The sequence below is a fragment of the Argentina silus genome (assembly GCF_951799395.1).
Source record: "Argentina silus genome assembly, chromosome: 1".
Lineage (NCBI taxonomy): Eukaryota > Metazoa > Chordata > Actinopteri > Argentiniformes > Argentinidae > Argentina > Argentina silus.
In genome coordinates this window covers 16,817,602-16,840,878 of record NC_139655.1, presented here as the reverse complement: position 1 = coordinate 16,840,878, position 23,277 = coordinate 16,817,602, and the positions used below count along the sequence as shown (strand labels likewise).

The 23,277-nt window shown below is 38.4% G+C and overlaps 1 protein-coding gene across 1 annotated transcript; it reads right to left on the bottom strand.

Annotated features, from left to right (window-relative positions):
* Positions 1-312: 312 nt before the first annotated feature.
* Positions 313-21,320, bottom strand: crtc1a (CREB regulated transcription coactivator 1a). Its single transcript, XM_083668755.1, has 14 exons — positions 21,186-21,320; positions 19,096-19,212; positions 18,844-18,989; positions 18,461-18,514; positions 18,195-18,289; positions 17,579-17,664; positions 17,444-17,487; positions 16,938-17,155; positions 16,379-16,530; positions 15,895-16,125; positions 12,477-12,581; positions 10,192-10,275; positions 8,760-8,940; positions 313-6,707 (listed from the first exon to the last, which is right to left on the bottom strand). The coding sequence occupies exons 1-14, from the start codon at positions 21,309-21,311 to the stop codon at positions 6,502-6,504; spliced, it is 1,845 nt and encodes a 614-aa protein (XP_083524881.1). The 5' UTR covers positions 21,312-21,320; the 3' UTR covers positions 313-6,501.
* Positions 21,321-23,277: the final 1,957 nt, after the last annotated feature.

The following is a 23,277-nucleotide window of genomic DNA, read 5'->3' as shown; positions in this document are numbered from 1 at the left end:
ACTTTGGGTAAAGGATGCATTTACACTAAATCAATAAGGGGGAGCTAAATGCAGTCATTCTCTCTACAAAACTGATAATAACCAAGAGAAATATGAAAGTGTGTTCGTTGATATGAAAATACATAAACGTTTTAGTGACAATATGTTTGAAACAACTTGCTATGAAAATGGTGCTATGGGCCTACCTAATTCTCTTCAGCAGATGGCGACATTGCACAGCAATACTAAACTATAATGTTGACCAACAATTGATTTGCTTACTTACATTTTTATTTAATCTCATTTAATATACAAACAGTAATGCAAAGATACAAAGACAGAAGCTTTCACACAAGAAAAATGCATTAGGTACGAAGCTGAATATCCTTTCTCAGTAGCACACATATACAGCCCAATTAGATTTTTTGGGACTGTTTTCTCTATATTCTTTTTATCTATATATCTATGTATATGTATATCTATATTTCTTTAAATGTTTATATATATATATATATTTAATCCATTCATTTTTAAAAGGTCAGCTCAACAAGAATACAGGATTGCCAAACTGTGCTGCTGCTAGATTTTGCATATTTGGTGAGCATAACTGTGTCCTGTTGCTGTGAGTACTGGGTAGGTGTAGTATCCAGACATTGCAGTCGAATGCATGTGCAACGTTTCAGTAATAATACTCAGAAACAACATACGATATAATACAACTTAGCTGCCATTGTATGAGGACTGAAACATCAGTGGGCCATCCTCATTAAACATATAAGGGTTTGCAGTTTTAATTTGTGTGTGATAACTCAATGACTTCCATTAGTTTCTGTCTGTTTAAGTTTAATTTTTAGATAAATATCTATCTTTTATAAATATATATCTTTTCTTATCGTTATTTCTCCTGTAGGAGATGACTTGAGTTCTAGAACTTCTCGTTACAAAAGATACTCACTGTGTGCACACATTTAAGGTAACCTAGTCAAAGCTAAAGCAAAACATTACGCCAAGCCTTTTTGAGTCGAATGTTGTTGTTTTTTTTTTGTTTTTTTTTAAATTCAGAACCATGCAGAAAGAGATACCCCATGTATCAAACAGAAATTGTCTGTCTGGTCTTAAGCGCTAGATTATGCAGCAACAAATTAATGTTAATATAAAGCAGATTATATTTTCATCATACATATTGTTCTAAATGTAAACAAATTCATTGAACGAAACTTGGGTAAATTAGTGTTCCAACAATAACCTTTGACAGAAATACATTTACAGTCAGTACACGTATTAACAAAGCGCTCTCATTGTGCACTACATGTACATTTGATAAGAGTTAAAGGGACGACTTATGAACTTTGGCTTATTTAAAATTATTCACCCACTGCAAGCAAAAATAAAAATAAATGGTGCTCATAATTAAGGACTAGAGAAATTCTTGACCACCTGACCTCTCACATTATAAACATGTAATTCGAAGCTTATCCTCAAGGTGGAACTGCATGTTTTCACTCTTTTTACTTTAAATGTGCTTATATGGTTGGAATCATCCTATGAACATTGTTAAAAGAGAAGTTTATATGTATTCTGGTTAATATTGTAAACATTATGGGTCTGCAACTTGTATTGCAACTTGTAACTGCAACTCAACATGAGGGGGAACTATGTGGCCCTCTTGGTGCTTGGGGATGGAACTACAAGAGAAAAAAACAGGTTCCTACATTAATCTAAATATAGAAATGCAATAAAAAAAAGTTAAATACCAAGTTTCATTCCTGACTCTACAAGTGGCCTATGGCCAATGAGAAAGTGTGACTTATTTTATTCCATGTAGAAGAATGAATTTAACAGCAGCAGTGAACAGCAATCACTTACACTCTCTGTGAGGGGGAGCATACTGTACAACTGCATACACGATATAGTATATAGCATATATAACTCTATAAATCTATATATCTATCTATATCTTGAAATAACTGGCAAATAGTGTTGTTTGCCCTATTATTTTCTGCAATATAGCCTGGATGCCTATCTGTATCACCACTGGGGAGCTACATGGTTGCTTTCATGAAGTAAGGGAGCTGGCCATAGCTGATAGAAACTGGGCTATACATGTTAGAACTTGGAGGTCTGGACATCCATGACAATAAGAGAACCTCTTGTAGTGTGATAGTGTTTTTGCCATTTCCATTTTGACACAACATTTTTTTTTTGTATAACTGCATTGTATTGTATTAAAATTAATAATAAGTCAAGAGAACATAAAACAGTCCTTCATCACCAGTTCATATGTAGTTTATAATTAACTACCCATGATTAGTTATGTTTCAACTTTAAACTTTATATTAAAGTGTTTGACAGTCATAAAACATGTTTGTAACTTGTTCCATTCTTTGCAAACTGTTGTCTGTAAACATTTGGGGAACTATCTGTAGACACCTGAATATTGATGCATGAATGGTGGCAGTTACAATAGATCACACACACACAAAAAAACATCTGCAATTAAGCATTATAGTTAGAATCACTGCATAATCTTTAGGTTAACCAATACTAGCATAAAGACAGAAAGACACAACAGAATAACAGAGCCACAATGACATATTGCAGCACATACATTTTGAGTGCATGTAATAACAATTTTCACTTTTGACATCATATAGAGCACAAAAAACATTATTTCTACCAAAAAGCAATATAAACAGCTAGTGTACACTCTGCAAATATGTTACAATTACGTGGGAATCTAGCACATACAAGTACAAATGTATAATTACATACCAAAGAATTGCATCTACATGTGCATGAATGGAAGATAAAACATATTTCTGTTGCTTTTGGGTTGCTTTAGCATTTCAGTTTACTTGTTTATGAAGTGATTTCCACCCTTTAAATAAAGACAAAGACAATTGACCAAAAAGGATATAATATGTTTTCATGATATTGTGTTTGAAAGAAAACATACATAAGACATAAAAAAAACAAGCCAAAATAAAAATGTCTCTGCACTAAAACAAAACAAAGAAAAGTAAGAAACAATCAGTATTTTGAAAGGGAACCTTTCATACTTCTTTCCACAAGCAACATTCCAACATAATCACACAACTAGTGGTAATTCTTCAGAGTGAATGTATGCAAAAGGTTCTGTAACTTGTGAATGACACGGTTGAATAGTGCACATTATATACTTAATAGTGGGGGGCTGTTTACAGTGTCTCTTTGTACAACAGGGCTGTTCATACTCCTGTACATCTTAAGGACAATCTCAGAAAGAACATGTTATACAGTAGGATTTACCTCAAAAAGTATAAAGATTTGCTCCCTTGCGATTATGTGCAAAAACAGCCCTCTATCAACGCCTAACGACATGACTTCAATAGATTTCAATTTGTAGCCATTCAACAACTGTGTTCATGTTAACATATACTGTATGCTTTCATGCCACATGTATTGACATTGGCATAAAAAGCAGTATGACAGGAGCATGACCAGCAAATTTGTTGTGCAGAGAAAAATCTCCTTAACTTGTATCCAAAAATACAAAGTGGATATCAGCTTCCAAAATTGGAGCATTTTGAAAAATGTAAATAATTAAATTACAATATTAGACACCTAACAAAACATTCTTGCTGATTAAGTAAAAATGACCTCTTAAATAGACTATACACATATACTTTAAAAAAAATATTATTATTCTTTTTTTCTTTTTTTTTTTTTTTTTAAACAAGGCAAGTTTGACAAAATACAGGGGGGGAAACAGGTCCAGTGCACATAACAGTCGGCTGCACATAAGTTGCATGTAAAGTGCAAAGTAAAATGTGGGATAATGTCATTGGTGCATCCAAGGGAATCACTAACAAAAAAGCAAGCTCACTTGACAGTATATCAGAGATGGATGCAACCATGTATAAAGCCAGAAAAGACTACCTACAGAGATGAAGAACAAACTGATGGAGAACAATGGCAAGGAGGGGAAAAGCTTAGGCTGCGTCACGCACGCACGCACGCACGCCTACTGCCAGGGAGATAGATAGTACCGAACAAGCTCAAAATCATAAGTCATGTCTTTTGATTTTGAACTGAAAACAACTATGGGGTAAAGTTGTGAAATTAGCTCCCATGAAGATGTCAAGATGATGATAACACTCTATGAATGTGATGAAATACATTCTGGTTGCAGCAATGCTGTTCTGATAAAGAGGGTGAATTTTTTAACATATACAGATTTATAATCCTCAAATTTCTATTTGTCATGTTGTTTACAGGTTCTGCCAAAGCAAACATGCAGAATATATAATGTGCATTCTCCTTTGTGAAGTGTAAAGCCTAACTGTAAATCAAAGAGGTATATGAAACATGCCAAAATACATATTTTTTCTTAATGGCGCTGTACAAGTCTAAAGTCATCTTATCGTAATATGTAGTTTAGGTACTCATATTGATGAAATACTAATACTGTAACTGCTCAAATTAATATAATTAGTTTTGCATAGATATCCTTAAAGGGATAGTTGACTATTTTACAACTTGTAGTCAGATAGTTTCTTACCTTGAAAGTAATCTATCGGCCAGGAGAAACTGCAATCTATGGAGTTGTTTAAATAGCCATTACTAACTTCAGATAACTTTAGCCTCCGCTAACAAAAGAACAATGTGACATTGTGGCCAAATCACCTCGAATGAACTCTTGACTTGGTTGGAAGTTACTTTGAGGTGATTTGTCCACAAATGTTGAACTTTATTTTTGTTCCCCTACCACTCCCATTGTTCTTTTGTTAGCAGTTGCTAAAGTTAGCTTTAGTTAGTAATGGCTATTTAAACAACTCTGAACCACGGATAAGAGTTTCTCCTGGCCCATCGATTACTACTCAAGGTAGGGAACCATCTGACTATAAGGTGTAAAATAGTGAACTATCCCTTTAAGCAAAATCCAATAAAATTCATATATATAGACCAAAACATCTCATTCACAACTGACAGTACAACTACAGCACAAGAGCATCAGAACTGGTCCTGTGGGGCTCAGTTGGTAAAGCATGGCACTAGCAACGCTAAGGTTGTGGGTTAAACTCCTGTTGTGGCCATATACACAAAACATTGATGTACTTACGATACTGTAGGTCGCTTTGGATAAAAACGTCTGTTAAATGGCATATATATATATATATATATATATATATATATATATATGTATGTATGTATGTATGTATATGTATATGTATATGTGCTGTGATATTTAAGCAGTTTTCTTTTTCATTTCAATCCGACTGACATTGCAAAGTACCACAAAATGTGTTAATATAAATATAAACATGATTTTGGGGGTAACAATATAATATAGACAATATAAAGAGTAACCTCCCCTTTGTATGAATATATTGTTACTATAGTGCCAATGAAGGTGAGTTAAGCCAAGGCATCATAACAGTAGAATGAGTGATTCTTTATAAAGGTTTGCACTTCACTGCTTAAGTTGCGCAATAACTTTTTGAACAGCAATGTTTTTGAACAGACCAGTTTAAGATGATAAGTTCCAATATCATGTAACCTTTGTTTGAAAACTGAATGTCAGTCATGTAAGGCAGAAACCGGTATCACAGTGATTCGTTCAGATTTCATTTTGATCTGGTTTGCACCAAAAACCAGCTACCAAAAGTGGCATAGTACAGCTGAAATGTGATTTCATGCATAAAGGTGTGGCTGATGCCATGGCAAAGTGACACTATGAGGCATTTTTTACGGTCTAGAAACATAGTTGTTAGTCATGATCCAAATGTAGAAAAAACAACAGAAATTATGAGGTGTGTTAGACAGCAAGTTGGTCTGTCCTGACAAACTATAAACTAAAACGGAGGCTTAGCACTACAAACTAAAACCAAGCAACTATAAACATGACTAGGGTGAGTGAATAACAGAGCAGTTAACAGCATTGGTGAGAATGTGATTGGCAGGAAGAGGGCTTTGTGGTCACACAAAAGCAAAATGGTAATTACATGACACAGGTGGTGATGCTAATCTATTATGGTTGGCAGGATGAAAGTAAACAGTTTGCACTGCAGACATGGTTTCAATCAGTAAACATATTTAAATAGCTGGCCAGACCCATGTAGTGTTGGCGCCTCTACACATTTTCATCTTTACAAAATCCAAAGCATCCAAAACAAGGCCAGTAGGGAGGTTCACATGTTAAAAAACAAAACAATACAAATCAAAACAGACACAGGATGTATGGTTAGCACAGACTGGTCGTAAGACCCTAAGCTGAATTCCACCAGATATGACAAAGATGCTATCTCTCCCTTTCTGAAGAGAGAAAGCAAATGGTGGCAACCATCTCTGGACCAACTCCTTTTCTTAGCATATCTTTCTGTAGCTCTTTGAAAGGGCAGCTGGTGAGGGAGATGGGAGTGTGGGATGAATACTTTGCACAGCTGGGGCCTTGGCCACCCCCAAAAATAGTGTTCTCCCCTTCGGACACAAGCCTTAAACCCCTCAGGCCTGGGTTTCTCTAACATAGTCACATTGGTGGCGCTACAGCCGGTCCATTCGAAATGCGTCCTCTGTAGCGGGGTCGGTGAGGACCATGTCAGGGTCATTGAGCATGTGCAGCCCATCCAGCGTCAGCGGGTCTATCTTCAGCTCATCCAATGGGAACTGAGAGTCTGTGTCAAAGCTGACATCAGTTGACAGAGAGCTGGTCAGCTCCTTGGAGAAGCTAGGGGGAGACTCTCCTGTCACTAAAGCATGAAGCGGTAGAGAAAGCAAAAAGGTCAAGTTGGTAGCATCATTCACCCCAGATACAATGCTCTGCGTAAGTAATGGGACAGTGAAGCATTTTTTCTTCTTTTGGCTCTATACTCAAAAAGGTTGGATTTGAAATCAAACAATTGCTATGCGGTTAAAGTAGAGATTCTCAGCTTTTGGTATTTGTGTACATATTTGTTTCACCATTTAGAAAACACTTTTTATATATAGTCCCCCTATAAAAAACACTTAAAAAGCCTGCAGAGGTCTGGAAAAAGGCATTGTGGACAGATAAGACGAATATTATCATGTACCAGAGTGATTGCAGTAGATGTTTGTTTTGAGGTCTTTTTGCCTAAAATCTTATCATCAGCAAATGAAATGCATGGATTTAAATCTGGAGCCCTGAAAAACTCCCTAGTTGCTATGGCAGTATTGTTGGGTGTCATTGCCTTACTCTATGATGAAGCGCCATCCAATGAATTTTCACTGTCCTGGCGCCCCGCTGGTGGAACGAGCTTCCCACTGCTGTCATGACTGCAGAGTCACTACCAATCTTCCGCCGTAGATTGAAGACCCATCTCTTCAGGCTACATCTTAACGGTCCCTCCTAAAGACCTCTTCACCCCCACTACAACTTTCTCTCCTGTTTAAAAAAAAAAAAGAAAAAAAAAAAGGTAATTTTTCCTTCTTCTAGCATTGTGACTGCCTATGGCCCCTGGTCTGAGCATTGATTACTTTATCTTATGATGACTGATGGATAGATGATTCACTTACTTAAACAAATATATTTGTTGTAAGATGCTTTGGATAAAAGCGTCTGCTAAATGCCATAAATGTAAATGAAATGGAAGCATTGGCTTGCACTCGAGCAGACAAGATGTTTCTGTACACTGTCCGCAGTAACATCATCATCAATTAAGACAAGTTAGCCAGTTCTTGTGGCAGCTATACATGCCCAAACCATAGCACCCCTTCCACCATGTTTCACAGATGAGGTGGTATGCTGTAAATCTTGGGCAGATCCTTTCTCCAAACATTCCTCTCTGGTACATGATAATATTAGTCTTATCTGTCCACAATACCGTTTTCCAGAGCTCTGCAGGCTTTTTAGATACGTTTTAGCAAACTGTAACCTGACCATCCTTTTTGAGGATAACTAGTTGTTTGCACCTTGCAGTGAAGCCTCTGTAGTTTGGATGGTGACGTATTTTGTTGATGGTAGTCTCTTGACACCTTCACGCCTACCTCCTGGAGAGTGTTCCTGATATGTGGGACAGTTATTTAAAAATATATATATATATATATATATTATGGTAAGCATTCTTCGATCATCCACTGTAGAAGTCTTCTTTGGCCTACCAGCCTGTTTGTGGTTGCTGAACTTACCAGTGATTTCTTTCTTTTTAAATGATGTTACCAACTGTTGATTTTGGCAAGTCTAAGGTTTTTGCTGTTTCTGATTTTACCTGATATTTCAGCCTCATAATGGCTTCCTTGACTTTCTTTGACCAATAGCAGACTCCAAATGCAAATGCTAGAATCAATACTAGACATTGACAGCTCTCTTATGTCTGCACAAATGATGTGACGGAACACATCTGACTAACCAGCAACACCTGTCAAGCCAATTTTCCAATACTTTTGGGGCCCTCAAATAGGTTTAAAATGTTTACTATGTTTAAAAAGGGTTGTAATTTCTAAATGGTGAAACCAATCTGAAAAAAGAAAAGATTGAATTAAAGCTGAGAATCTTTAACTACTCTACTTTAACCTCATAGTAATTGTTTGATTTCAAATCCAAACTGCTGGAGTACAGAATTAAATTAAGCAAAATGCTTCCTCTTTCCAATACTTATGGAGGTAGTATAGCATCATTAAACATCTCAAGATGCAGGCAATAACTGCCAGTACCAGGTAGAGAAGTGCATTAAGTCAAGATTTAGGCTATAGAACAAAACAAAGGTGGCTTTGTATGCAGTGAACTCTATTCCTCTAGCCTTGTAAAGACTTGAGTGAGCCACCTGGTGTGGTAGGAACAGCACCTGTGAGAATGATGTTGGGGATGTTGCCATGGCTACTGTAACCCAGCTGCTGGGAGTCTTGCAGGTTGCCTTGACTACCCGTCAAACCCATCATTGCTGCTTGGGAGTAGTTAAGAGTGGAGACCTGGCCATAAAAAGTGTTAGATCTCATGGTGCTTTCCATCATGTTGAACTGCTCCAGCTGTGGACCAGAGAAAACAAAATATCAACATTACCATTGATTCACATGTTAAAGGTAGCAGATACTCAACGCAAAGAAAGTTCTAATTTCTCTACTATTAAAACAGGCATTTATATCATACCTATTATATAATAATCTAAGAGCAAGGGGAGTGCAATGCATAACTTCCCGCAGTTCTGGGCCAATTGTCGTTGTTTTGGGTAACTAACCGGAATTCCAGCAGGGTTTGCATCAGCAAGTTCAACTATAGTTATTCATATGATGCATTAGTTGGCTTGCTAGTAAGTCCAACTATTGTTCTTTCTAATTAGTGGGCTTGCTTAAGCAAAATAATTTTCATACCATTTTACTGTTTGTCCATATCTATCTGTAACTATCTCTTTCTTCAACAACTTATGTATAGAAATGACATTTACTGTTGACATAAGGTTTAATTGACGTTTAGTAGATTGAAGACTCCCCTCTGCTTTTACACTGTTGAAGCTATAGAAACACCAAACCAACTTCATAATGTTAAAAAAACTCTAACTCTAACCATAAGAGTTAAGAGCAATGCTTTGCAATATTTTCTTCTGCACTATATCATAAGATCTTTTCTGTGAGGAATGGAAGCAGAGGACAGGATAATGACCGATTTTGTGTGGAATGCTCTTTTTTGCAGCAGACTCCTAATTTAGGAGCACAATATCAACAACTGGCCTCCCAACTCCAAAACTAACCACGCTAACTACACTCGTAGATCTCCACTTTGCATCCCATTATGACGTGTTTAATGACGAATCGGTGTCACCTGGAAACTCCTAAACAATCTCTATGGCAAGACGCATCTTTCACCATAGTTTCGTCAAAATTGGGCCAATTAGTGAAATTTCGTACATGTCTCATCTGTATGGCAAGACCCATCATTCACCCCAGTTTCATCAAAATTGTCCCAGTGGTGTCGGAGAAAAAGCTGGTGACATACGAACAGACAGAGACCGAATCATAGTCCCCTCTCCGATTTCAACGGTGGGGGACAATAATTCAAAGAGCCTAAAGCATTGGATACACCTTACACTACTGTGGAGATTCAAAAATATTTTCAAGGTGTATAGTTCATTGCAAAGTATCTAAACTAATATTAGTTACCATGATTAGTCCAGAAGGACTGACTAATAAAACTAATGATATTGATTGATTTAACATTTATTAGAAATGATAGAATATGAGATTACAAAACTGACCATTGGTTGAATGATGATCCTTGCTCACCTGTTGGGAGAGAGCACTGGTCTGCCTGGATGTGAGCTGCTGGTCATAAAAGTCCGCAAAAACACTGCCCAATATGGAGGTGTGCTAGAACAAAAGCATATCACCTCTTTTTGTTAAAAATACTAAAATGATGTACAGGGGTAAAACAGGATGTAAGAAAGAGAGAGGAAGCATTGAAATATTTTCGCTGAATGATTTCACAATTCATAAGACATTTCTAAAATCAAAGGATTTTTTTTTTCTTTTCCATCATTGAGCTCTAGGCAACACAGAAACCACTGCACACATCAACAATCCTCCAACAAATATTTGCATAGCCGAGATAAAGCATGATACAGAACAAACAGAGCAAGAATCATATTTCTCTAGCCCATCAATTAATTCACTGAGCCATCAACCTCAAGCCCGTCCATTAGTTGATCTAGTCATGGCAACCTCTTCTGATCCATTCTCACCTAATCTTGAAAGGGGCCATCTGGGATTGGGTAACACAGTTGAACTAACCAATCAGAACGCAAAATATAAACTTGTTTTTCTCCATTGTTTGGAGTTGAACACTGTATAGCTTCAAAACATGGTTAAACTATCATTTTGATCTCATGGATGGTCAGTCCTTGCATCTATAGATCCGTCTATGAAGTTGAGGGTTGCATTTCTCCAGCCCCATCCCCCAGGGTGACTGCTTTGTTGTTGTTTGAATCTCAGATTTCCCCTTTAAATATGACTCAAAACACATAAATTACATTTCCCTCTTGTTCCTCTGATGTTAAGCACAATTTGGGGTTTATTCTGCTGTTCAAGTATTATTTCAATTCGTGATATTTACCTATTGATTCTTGAAGAATATGCCAAACGAACTTTGTACAACTGTCCTACTGTCATAACCCAAAATATAAGGTTGCTTTAACCTGTAAACAAGTCTATGTAAACAAACAATGTATAGCTTAAAAATATGGTTTAAAACATCATGTCTGAGGTTCTGTTCCCCCGCCCATCTGAATTATCGAAACCACCTGCCTAAATTTGTACACCCGCCTAGATGAATGAAGTTGATGAAAACTATCATCTCAGATAATAAAATAATTACATTGGAATTGTTTTCTCACTTATGAAATAATTTCTAAGGATGAAATAAGATTGTCCTTTTATTTATAACATGGAGCCATCCTACATTGGTCAAACTCAAACGGAAGGGGTTTGATCAAAGCCTAGGCTACATATTATTGTAAACTGGTTGCAGGCAGGGATACGCATTTTATAATTCGCCCTTTGTATTCCGTCCCTCGATTACATGTGGAATTAAATTGGCTAAATTATGTTATTTGTGAAAAATATGTTATGTTTGTCACAATCAGTATGTCTCAGTCATGAAGCCCCAGTTAATTCACAAATTGAGTTACATGGGAAATAACACAGGTACTGTAGTTGAAGTCATTTGAAAATAAAATGAAATAATATAAAATCCCTTGTGTGCCTAATGCTCTTATAACCCAAACATGAAATCATCCAGTAATTCTCTTTAAGTTCTACTTTTAAATCCTTATTAAACCCACAAAGTTTCCTCTTTCATCGACCCCTTAATGTATAAGTAATAGGATCATATTCACAGTCTGAATCAGTATGGCAGCCTTTGCTATGCCACTCTTTGTTCAAAACCAAATTATCTGTGCTCAGCCAAAAGCACTGCAGTGGAGAGCATAATAATAGAGCATGGACTGTCAATTGCAGCATATATCGTATCACATTCTAGGTGAGCCAGGTTAGACAAAGAGTCGTTGGGCAAAGCCAACAGAAGAAGCATAAACAAACACACACACACACACACACACACACACACACACACACACACACACACACACACACAATACAAGTAAGTACTGAGTGAAAGCTTTTCTGACTCTCCAAACAAGTAAGGGCTTGTGCAAGGTTTGTATACAGATACTTATTGAACTTACAACTTAGAAACCCCTAGCTTACAGAGGCTTGTGTAAGAATCTGAACAGACATATGATGCTCGATCACTCAATTTGCTTTACCACCCTTAATAGCTAAACATTACAAATGAAGCAATAGGAGAGAGACTACGGTACGAGGCGATGTGGGATGCAGATACAGAAGCAGCATGGGGGGTCCAGTGACACAACGATGGGAGGGGGTGGGGGGGTGGGGTTGTTTGTGACACAAGAGCAGCCGAGAGGGGCAGCCAGGGGCCCATTCGGCAACAAAACAGAACTACGATGGAGTAACAGTATACACATTCGGCAAGTTTGGTCACACGCCCTTACTTGAGGCGAGCCTCCAGGAGAGAAGCCTTGATTGGAGACTGGAGAGGTTGGAGACTGATTGGCCGAGGACTCAGCCCTACTGCGGTACTGTTGGAGGGAAGAGGCCTGATACAGGATAATACTTGGGTTAGACTCACTGGAGGAGTCCCTTAAGGGTCCTCTGAGCAGCTATATGGTGTGTGTCTAGCTGGCTATGGGGAGGAACACACAAGGAATGGGGCTAATGTCTTTTGCAGTGCCAAAGTTGTTGTTGTATGTTGACTTGAAATTATTACGGCCTTTTGAAAGGGGTGATTTTCTTAACTGTGCAAAGTGATCACAATTAACACTACGATCAAATGACTCAAGAAACTTGTTGGCTCTCTGGCTTCAGTGATCATCAAATCCAGCTGTTATACAAGTCACTCAGGTTTACACTACAGTAGCTCTCACCTCGAAACAACAGTCTACTGACAAACTTCCACAAGACCCATATATGAATGTTAATACTCAATCCCCAATACCTAGCGTAATATACCATACAACACATTGTTGATAGAAACGTTCAGCATCACCTTTTATCTACCCCAGCTAAGGGTATATGAATAATAAATTGTATTAATGAATAAATGAATAAATTATGTAGTGAATTAAAGCAATAACATCTGTTACTTCAGCAATAGTTTTAGGCAACTCATTTGCAGGTAAAAACCCCCCAAAACTAACCCTAAACCTATCCATAACCCTCAGCCTAACCCCAGTAAATTGTTGCATGTCAACAGAGTTGCAGTTGATGATCAAATTATCAACAAACTATCTATACGAGTCAATCCAAATTAAATGGAGAACCCAATATCTGCCTGTAAAACAGGTTTGTCTGGGGCACAACATAAAAGAGATGTTTAATAAGAGAGTAGTCATAAATGCTAAGCAAAGCCATATTTAGCATACTGTATATTCTGAATTCCAGAGCATTACCAAATCAACTTCAACAGTAAGCGTAATTGTAGATAGATCAGCTGGCATGGAAGATAAACAGGACCAGCACCATGTAGGCCTAATACTGCATACACTAGTGAGTAGCTCCATTATCTAAAAGTGAATCAACAGTGGTAGTAGTTCTCGCATTATCTGTATGGACCAAGAACTTACTAGCTGCAATTGTAATCAATTGACAGATAAGATATCAAAATATTAGTAGCAAAAGATAAAGCTGTTGACCTTCATGTGCGCAGGTAATGCACTAATATAGGCCAACATTGTGCTACAGATAGGTATGGTCAATAGGCCTGCACTATTCCTGTTAGGATCTTATGGGGATTAGGCCACATACAGCTGGCTGCTGCAATACGAATCATTAGTGTGTGATGACAAAATATAATCAAAAATCCTCACATGCTGTTCCAAAGGAGCGTCACTTCATAAGTTCTCAGGTATTCAGGTATGCAAAAGGTGAAAGGCACTCAAAAGAAATGCCTTCTCAGTCATTATCTTCATAATTCATTTTTGTGTATCATCTTCCTTTTTTCCCTCAAGCGCCTCTGATATAACCCCTTCATTGTTTTCTTTGTCCATCATGTTTTTTTAAGTGCATCTGAGTCCACTACACCTGTTTGATTTCACAGAGTTGCAACCTCACAAATCTATATTCCTGCAGCAAAAAACAACATACAGTATACAGTCATGAGAAAAAATTAGGACACCCTATGAAAACCTTTGTCTTCTTCAACATATTCAAACATATGGACATTTGATATTCATTTGAACAATATTGAAACATTTAGGTAATATAACTAAACAAATACAACTGAAACAAATTATTTAAAAAATTATTGGTAAAATGTAATTAATAGAAATGCAATCTTCTTGTGAGGAAAAAGTTAGGACACCCCTACATTTAGTTCCACTTAAAATGCCTAAAATTATAATAAAGAGCACCACATCAGGTGCAAATGATTAGAACATCGTTACAGAGGATTTTGGAGGAGCCTGTCCTATTTAAACCTCAGATATTTAGTTTGGTTTGCTCTTGATTGTTGAAGTGAGTTGCATCACCATGGCGAGATCAAAAGAGCTCTCTGAGGCCTTCAGAAGAAAAATTGTAGATGCATATGAGTCTGGGAAGGGATATAAAAAGATCTCCAAACTATTCGAAATTGGCCATTCCACTGTCTGGAAAATAATTTACAAGTGGAGAACATTTAAAACCACCACCAACATGGCCAGGTCAGGCCGCCCAAGCAAGTTCAGCCTAAGAGCTGACCGAAAGATGCTTAAAGAAGTCTCCAACAATCCCAGAATGTCATCACGAGACCTACAGGTATCTCTTGCCACAATTGATGTCAAAGTACATGCATCCACCATAAGAAAGAGACTGAACAAGTTTGCATTACATGGGAGGTGTGCAAGGAGGAAACCCCTGCTGTCAAAAAAAAACATCAGGGCAAGACTAAAGTTTGCCAGAGAACACCTAGAGAAAGACCAGAACTTCTGGAACAATGTGCTTTGGACAGATGAATCCAAAGTTGAACTATTTGGGCACAGTAAGAGTAGACATGTTTGGCGCAAAACCAAGACAGCATTTGAGAACAAGAACCTCATACCAACTGTGAAGCATGGGGGTGGAAATGTCATGGTTTGGGGCTGCTTTTCTGCAGCAGGGCCTGGTTAGCTCACCATCATAGAATCCACTATGAATTTTGTATTGTATCAGAGGGTGCTTGAGGAAAATGTGAGACCATCTGTTCGAAAGTTGAAGCTGAAGCAGATGTGGACCATGCAACATGACAATGACCCAAAACATTCCAGTAAATCTACCAAGGAATGACTCAAGAAAAATAAATTGAGAGTTCTGGAATGGTCAAGTCAAAGCCCGGATCTTAATCTTATTGAGATGCTGTGGATTGATTTGAAACTGGCTGTGCATGCAAGACACCCCTCGAACATCACACAGCTGAAAGAATTCTGCAAGGAGGAGTGGGAAAAACTTTCTCCCAATTGATGTCAGAGACCTGTCGACAGTTATAAGAAACGTCTAATTGAGGTTATTTCAGCCAAGGGGGGCAATACTAGCTATTAGGGCATAGGGTGTCCTAACTTTTTCCTCAGTAGGAATTGGCATTATTGTTAATTTTTCGTTAAATAAATGATTACAAAGTTACATTTTCATAGTTTTTTGTTCAATTACATCCCCTTTATCTATAGACATTGTTAGAAAGAAGATAACATATTGATATGTCCATATTTTTAAGAGAATAACTTAATATTTTGGGGGGTGTCCTAACTTTTTCTCATGACTGTACTTGAAGAAGTTCATCTAACCTAGCACTGAAACAACAGCACTTCATCTACCATCTACTGGGCTTGCACTGGGCTGCATGATATTGTGCATGGCTAGAGAGATGTCTGAGTACGGGAGGTTTCAAGAAGGTGAGCTCACCGAATTCATGTCCATGCCCACGGAGGTCTGTGTCTGGCTGCCGGGGGAGGTTTGGGCCAGTGTGGAGGTGGTGTTGGGTGGGGACGGGAGCTGGACCAGCCTGGCCAGGCCTGGAGCTGTCTGCTGCTGTAGGCCACTGACCACCTGGGTCTGTGTCTGGGAAGAGGGCTGGCTGAAGAATGCGTACTGGGAGAGCTGCTGCTCCAGCATCATGGCGTCTATGGTCACCTCCTGAGACAGAGATAACTAATCAATACAATCAGTAACAGTTACCAACCTGTCTATATGTGTGGTTTCATTCTGTGTGTATGATTGTTTTATATTGTGTGTTTTGTGGACTCACATACTAGTCATTAAGTACAATCAAACAGGGAGGGCAAACCACTGCATAATACTTAATAATACTTCATAATTACTGTAGGTCAAATCTTCAGAAATGGGACGCTCACATACTGCTAGAATAAAAGCGTACCATATGCATTACCTGGGCAAGGTTGAGGGGTGGCGACAGGGTTGGGGAGAGCTGCTGTAGGGGCTGGTGTTGGTGGTGGGAGTCTGCATTGAGGATGAGGGGGACAATGTTGTCCTGCATGGGCTGCATGTTCATGGTTACTGTGGGCTGTGAGGTGGTCACTCCTACAGGCACCCAAAACAGCAAAGATCTCCTTTAAATCTCCCAAGCAGTTCAGTTCAGTTCCACTGTTTCATGGGAAGATTGATAAAAAGTTTAGGATTCCACTAATTGGGCCTGTACATAGATCAAATAAGTTTAACCACTTAACGTCACCACAATGTTCAGCCAAAGATATATAATTTGAAACTGGCAAATGTATGTTGGCAAAAAAATAATATAAAAAATAACAAATCCTACCTTGGTCTTGGGACCATTTGGAGCCAACACGGCTGTCCATACAAATTAAAAATCTCAAAAAATCTGAGTTTGCTGAACTATATATATATATATATATATATATATATATATATATATATATATGCTGAACTGTATATCTATGGCTATGGTATGGTTGGGTGGAAGTGGTCACCTTGGTTGGCAGAACTAAGGCCCATGTGCGTGTGGGTGGTGGCCAGGTTGCCTGTGCTGTTGGAGGCACTGAGGGTGGAGGCTGTGTCCTCAGGGTCCAGGGGGGTGGGCAGCGGAGGGGGGAACTGGATGTTGGTCAGGTCAGGCAGCGAGCCACCTGTGTTGTGGGCCCCTGGGATCAGGGAAGCAGTCAGCTCCTGGTCTGGGGAAGGGAATATGCTGCAAACAGAAAAGGAGAAGGTGGGCAAAAAAGGTAGCCTTCATGACTAAGCTCTACTAATCGATTAGAGAGCATATGCACACAAATCTGAGACATTCCAAAATCTAAGCTGTCTAGCGGGTTATTTGTTCTTCCTCACCAAATTGAAATACAGTAGCACATCACTAAGGCATCCATAATCTGTCAACTGTTGTAATTGGCCAAATGTTGTATCAAATGTATCAAAATTAGACTCTCGAACAAAGTTCTAGTGAAGCAGAGGAGATTAGATGTCACAGTCTACTCACTTGATCCCAGGCACTTTGCAGGGCTTGGACCTAGATGGAACACTCTGAGGCAATATAGAAATGATGATACAATTAGAACAGATGGGTGCATAACAATGCATTGGAGGTGCAGCCTCTAATAGGACCGTACTTCACCTTTTTGCCGTCCCAGATCTGTTCTTGTTCATCTTTGTCCATATTTGATTTGGTTTCTTCTGACCCTGGTACAGTTAGCAGGAGCACTGGAGAGGAGGAGGAGAAGAAGAAGAAAGAGAGAGAGAAAGAGAGAGAAATCACACAAATGAGTTACATGTTCACAATTAGTTGAAATTACCATAGTCCCATATGTCCAATTGCCATTGTAGTGAATAAGATAAGAATGAATAAGAATTGAGTCAAAGGAAACAGATCCAATGATTTTTTTTTTTTACTGTCCGTTAGGACAGGGTGCCACTAGTCACTGTTTACCATTGTTTCACTGACCAGGGATGGGGGGGTTGTTGCAAAACAAAAGATCTAACGTTACCCCCACGGTCTTGCATATTCATTTGTGTGGAGTCTAGTAACCACAGAGCCAACTCTCACCTGAAACGTACAGGTTGCCAGGTATACCACGTGACAAAAAACAGTTTTCACCCCTCTGGAGGGGGTCTTGTATGTGCAAGAAATGTACCCTGCAATTGCACCCTGTAATGACTACTCAATCCTTGCTGTAATGGAGCACGGAAAGGAAATAAATCGTAAACAGGTATCAAATTCGTATCAACTGAACCTTGTTTAGGCTGCAGTTCCTGTGACCCTCCAGCGAATGCGTCTTGTAGGTTGGGGTTCAAAGTGCTCTGATGGAGTGCTGAGTCTGAGTTAGTCCTAAAGCATAAGGAAAAATAGACTCAATGCATTCAGTGGGGTGACCAGATGTATCACCAATGATAACAAAAACAAAATTCATCCATTCCTCTGTTCTTAACTTGCTTCTGCAAAGTATAAACCTATTCATCAAAATATACTTTTGACAACAGTAGAGCTGGGTTTTCTTACCTCCTCCAACTGGTATCAGGTGGGGGTGACAGATACACTGAGCCATATGGACAGCTATCAATGTGAGGGCCAACATTAAGGAGGGAAAAACCTGTAGCATGCATTTCATAACTGAAGTCAATGGATGTGAGAAACTGCAGTGCATGTTACTACAGTGCTGTTTGGTACTGTTGATAGTTTATGGTTTTAATGTATCCCAAAGAAAACATAATTTAATAATGTAAGTACTTTAATTATTATGTAATTACCACTGTCACATAGCCTATACAAAATTCCAGGTAATAGCAGATGGTAAAATAAAGCATTCACTGTTGGCATCAAATTAAGTAAAGCTAGTCATCAAATGAAGAAAAGCTACTTAAGTGCTGTGCAAACCGGTAGGAAAGGATATCTGGCGGCCATGTTTGTCCACAGACAGGGGTCTTCGATGCGGGGAAGTGATGCGGTTTCTGTCCCTGTAAACTCTGTCCACCAGCCCGTGGTGCCGGGTTGTTCTGCTTGTGTCAAGCCCTGAACTTTCAAAGGGAGTCTGCACAGAATAGTTAACCTTAAACCTTAAGAATTTAAAATGGTTATTTAAAATATTATGGTAAGACCCCATGAGTGCCAAACAGAGTCCAAAAAACAGCATTTACCTGAAAGGGTAGGTCAATGGTGCAGTTTCCAATCTGGTTGACATTTGGCAATGATCCACCATAGTATTGCCCACGGTTTTGTCCCAATTGTAAATACTGGGTCTTCTGCAACTGTAACTGTATAAAGGGGTATGATCAGACAAAACAAATAGCACAGAATAAAGATAAAGATTACATGAGGTACAGTATGAAATACTGAAAAAGCAATCAAATAAAAAATAGCACAAAACTGGCTGTTCTGGATGGAAAGATTCACAATACTTTAATTGTTTGACAAAGTGTAAAAGTTAAATTAAATGAAAATTACATTTACACACCTTTCAACTAATTGTGTCACTGAATGGGGCCACATCTAGGCCTACTTAATTACAATAGAATAATTATCAGGATATTAACAGCCATACACACAAATTGTCCTGGTCACACCCTTGTAAGTTCAACAGTTCTCCTGTTGTCAATACAAACTTACAAAGATAACTTGTGATTGGTTGGGATTTCAGGTGGAGGCCACACATATTACAGGAAGTTTTCTACTGTCCAATTGCACTAGAGAAACAGGGTAATTACATTAGACATTATGAGACAATGGTAACCATTTTTAGGGCAGGAAGATCCCTTAAGGCATGCCTATTATTATAGTTAATGTAAACAATATTAATTGTTTTGACAAATAGCTCTGAACTTCTTTATCTGTATGCAGACCATGGCCATTCCAATTTCTCATGCTAATGGTAATCCACCATTGACTAAAGCAGAGAATGAATTCTAATCATAACAAGCTAAGCCTAGACTGGGCTATCAGCAGGGTATTTTAACAGGACACTAATTTCAATATCGAGAGTCAATTCTGAATAGGTCTAGATCTACCTATGTACCTTAATTGTGTTGACAAAGGATTATACATTATACTTTTGGGATCAGAGAGCAAGCAGTCAATCTTGTGTTTTGTAAATACTACCATACCCAGATAGTCTAGAGAAGACAGGTGAATCTCCAACTACAGGGCTATTTCTGTAAATCTGGAGACCTGTGAATAACAGCATAATAATAATAAATTCAGCAATTGCAGGAACGAACGCAAGCAATCTACAAGCAATCTGATGTGAAAGGGCCTCAAGAGTGCATTGTGAAAACTGAAACTGAACAAATGGGGATATACAGGTCAACTTTATCAATTAAGTTGATATGCTACTTGTTTTTTCTCCATATTTGGGCCACAAGCAATCCATGAAGTGCAGACACTTGAGTATGTGAAATAAGTGAATACCCTTGTGTCACTTCCCAACTGCTACTGCCAGGTATGCCTTTATGACATGACATCCATCAAAATAAATGAATAATACCTACACAAAATAGACAACCCAATGCTGATGTTATTGATATAAGCAGGATAGTAGGCCAATTTCTTCAACGTTGATGGACAATTCCCTGTCACACACATTTTGTAAAGGCACTTCAACTAAACGTCCATGAAGCATCCCCTTGCAATGTTTCATTGCTGTAACCATATAAAGACACTGACATTGATACCGATCTCAATACTGGCGTGTATTCGATTTATCATATAATCTGGGGGGGGGGGGTCTCATCTTTCATGTGACGCTGTCAATCGTATTTACAGCGTACAAAAGCCCAGTTTCACAATAAACGCACAAGCTCAAATCTTTCCCTGCCTAGGTTATTTCACATTCAAAGGTTCTTACATTTCATAGACGCAAAACATTGCTTGTCCAATGCAATAATGCGCAGAAATTGCCTGGTCTTCAGCACTAGCACACAAAAAATCAACTCTATTTTGATACGTGCTGTCAATCACGCATGCACGCCCCATTAGATTGCTGTTTGCTTTTCACTAGAGCTGTATTGTGCAACTTTAGGACGGCGAGCCTCGTGATAGCTCACCATTCTAGAATAAGTACACGTATCTCTTCATTAGGCTATTCGTTACCCTTTGGAACGAGACTCATTGTTGGCACTGAGTGGCTGTTTGTTATTGTTTATCTCTCTGGACAAGCTACGCGCATTATTTCTGCATATTTGACAGCTTGCTGGCAACAAACGGCAAATGCGGTTAAAACAGAGACGCTTACCCTCGCTGCTCGGGTAATGCTTAGATCTTTCATCACTTCCTCGAACGCTGCTGTCTCCTCTGCCTGCTTCTGATTATGTAAAGCTATTTTCTCGCTAAATTTCCGCGGATTGTTCGATGTCGCCATGTTCGCTCCTCTGCTGCTCCGCTTTCCCTTCAATGAGACGTTGCGTGCCCACGTCCTTGCGCGTGGGCGTAGTTAACACGCACATCTGGAACGCCCGCATTCTCCACCTTTTTCACCAGGGATGGGTACAGTAGTGGGATCATTTTCACCCTCCTCTTGCTGTTTCAAAATGTTTTTTAAGGTTCACCACTCAAACGCTTTGTAAGGACAATTAGCAAACAGATAACTTTTATAGGCCTACTCCTCTAAATAACATGTTTTATAATGTGAGTGCATTTCAGTAGCCTTGTGTGAGTATATCACTAGATATTTATCCTGTTTCCCCTCTTTGCTTCAGAATAAATGAATACACTGAAAGTGTATGAAAGCCTGTGTGTGTTGCCTGTTCGTGTCTAGTGTTTGTGGCCATTGACCAGACTAACTGAATGGAGTGAATGGGAAGATGCACTGTAAACCACATCAGTAATACAAGCTTAAAGCACCAATACTGGCTCAAAAATCTCAAGGTTTTCTTTTTTCCTGCAGATGCTCAAGGCCAAAGATGAGGTTTTTAGCTACAGGCGCAAAGCATAATGAGGCAATAATGCTGTTTCACCCGCGATTCAGAGTAGTGAAAATAAATTGGCTGTAAAGTAACCAAGGAAACCATTGAAAAATAGGTGATACTAGAGCAATGGGAGGAGTGTGGGATTATGCTGTTATTGCCGACTAAGCTTTGGAAAAACCTTGAAGTTCAGCTTGCTGAATGAAAAGGCGTAAAATGGAGAAAGGACAATTTTTAGTGGATTCCTGTGTCCTGCTTTTCAGATATTGTTTATGTTCAGCTTGTAATGTAAACATGAGAGCAGCAAGCATTTCAAAAGCATGAGACAGCAGACGTCCATGTGCATAGACATGCAGTACAATGATAAAAGGGGTTCTTTAGGATGTCAGTTATGCTTGAGTGTCTTATGTTATGCTTCAAAGTCATTCCACCCAGACTTCACCTGCCTTTAAGTGCCCTGTCTGATATATTTCAAAACATTTAGGCAAGCAAGAATTTTCACACAAAAGACATAGTACATTAAGGTTACTGTTATGCTTAATTTACATGAATTTGACAAATGTATAAATTGATATAAACAGATAAACACATTGGAGAATAAATACATTTGAGGTTGAGGTGGATAAGCATAATAACTATTATTCAAGACAATTTAATGTAAAGTTGTCAGCAGGGGGAGGTACTGTATAAGAGCTGTTGAAACGCTGGATTTGTCTGTTACCTTGACAGCTCAGTAAAGGCTTCTGTGGTAAAGAAAGGTGTTTATTTTGCAAGAGAATTGACAAAAGCGGAAGAATGAGCTGTTATCTTCATATGTTTGTAATGTTTGCTTTGACTGACACCTGGTTAGAGATACATAATTTGCATCTCACACAGCCTTACAGAAATCTCTGGAAACGGATGAGACATTTTTTGTGGTGTACTTCCTTCAAATGCTTTGTAAAATAGCATTTTACATTCATCACTGACAGCAGGAAGTTTGAATACATGTAGAAATGCTCACATTATACTTGTACTGTTCCCTTCAAATATTTTTTTGTATACAGTTTATTCCTATGGAAACTGTATATTGCATAAGAATTATACTAATTGGATTCAGTATATTTGGCTGTAACAGATTATTTTTTAAATATGTCAGCAGGAGTTTTTATGGACACTAAACCCAATATCAAATGTGTAATAGGTTACGACATGTCAAAGCGTTCCTGTAAAGAAGTGATTTGTAAAACATAATTGCACACTGATTTAGTTTCTAAGAACTACTGTATGGGCAATGTAAGTGTGCAAATAGACAATTACTGTTAAAATTGACAATGAGACAGGATATCTTTAAGATATTCATTTCTTATTTGCTAAGTTCCACTGTTTCACCATGGACAAGGGAAGTTCAAAGTTGCATCTGTAAGGGTACTTTGTGAAAAA

Excerpts from the sequence above, each read along its gene's own strand:
- crtc1a (XM_083668755.1), bottom strand. The coding sequence starts at position 21,311 with ATGGCGACATCGAACAATCCGCGGAAATTTAGCGAGAAAATAGCTTTA. Across the intron at positions 19,213-21,185 it reads GCATTACCCGAGCAGCGAGG|TTACAGTTGCAGAAGACCCA; the intron begins GTAAGCGTCTCT and ends CCCTTTATACAG. Across the intron at positions 18,290-18,460 it reads CCTGATACCAGTTGGAGGAG|GACTAACTCAGACTCAGCAC; the intron begins GTAAGAAAACCC and ends CTTATGCTTTAG.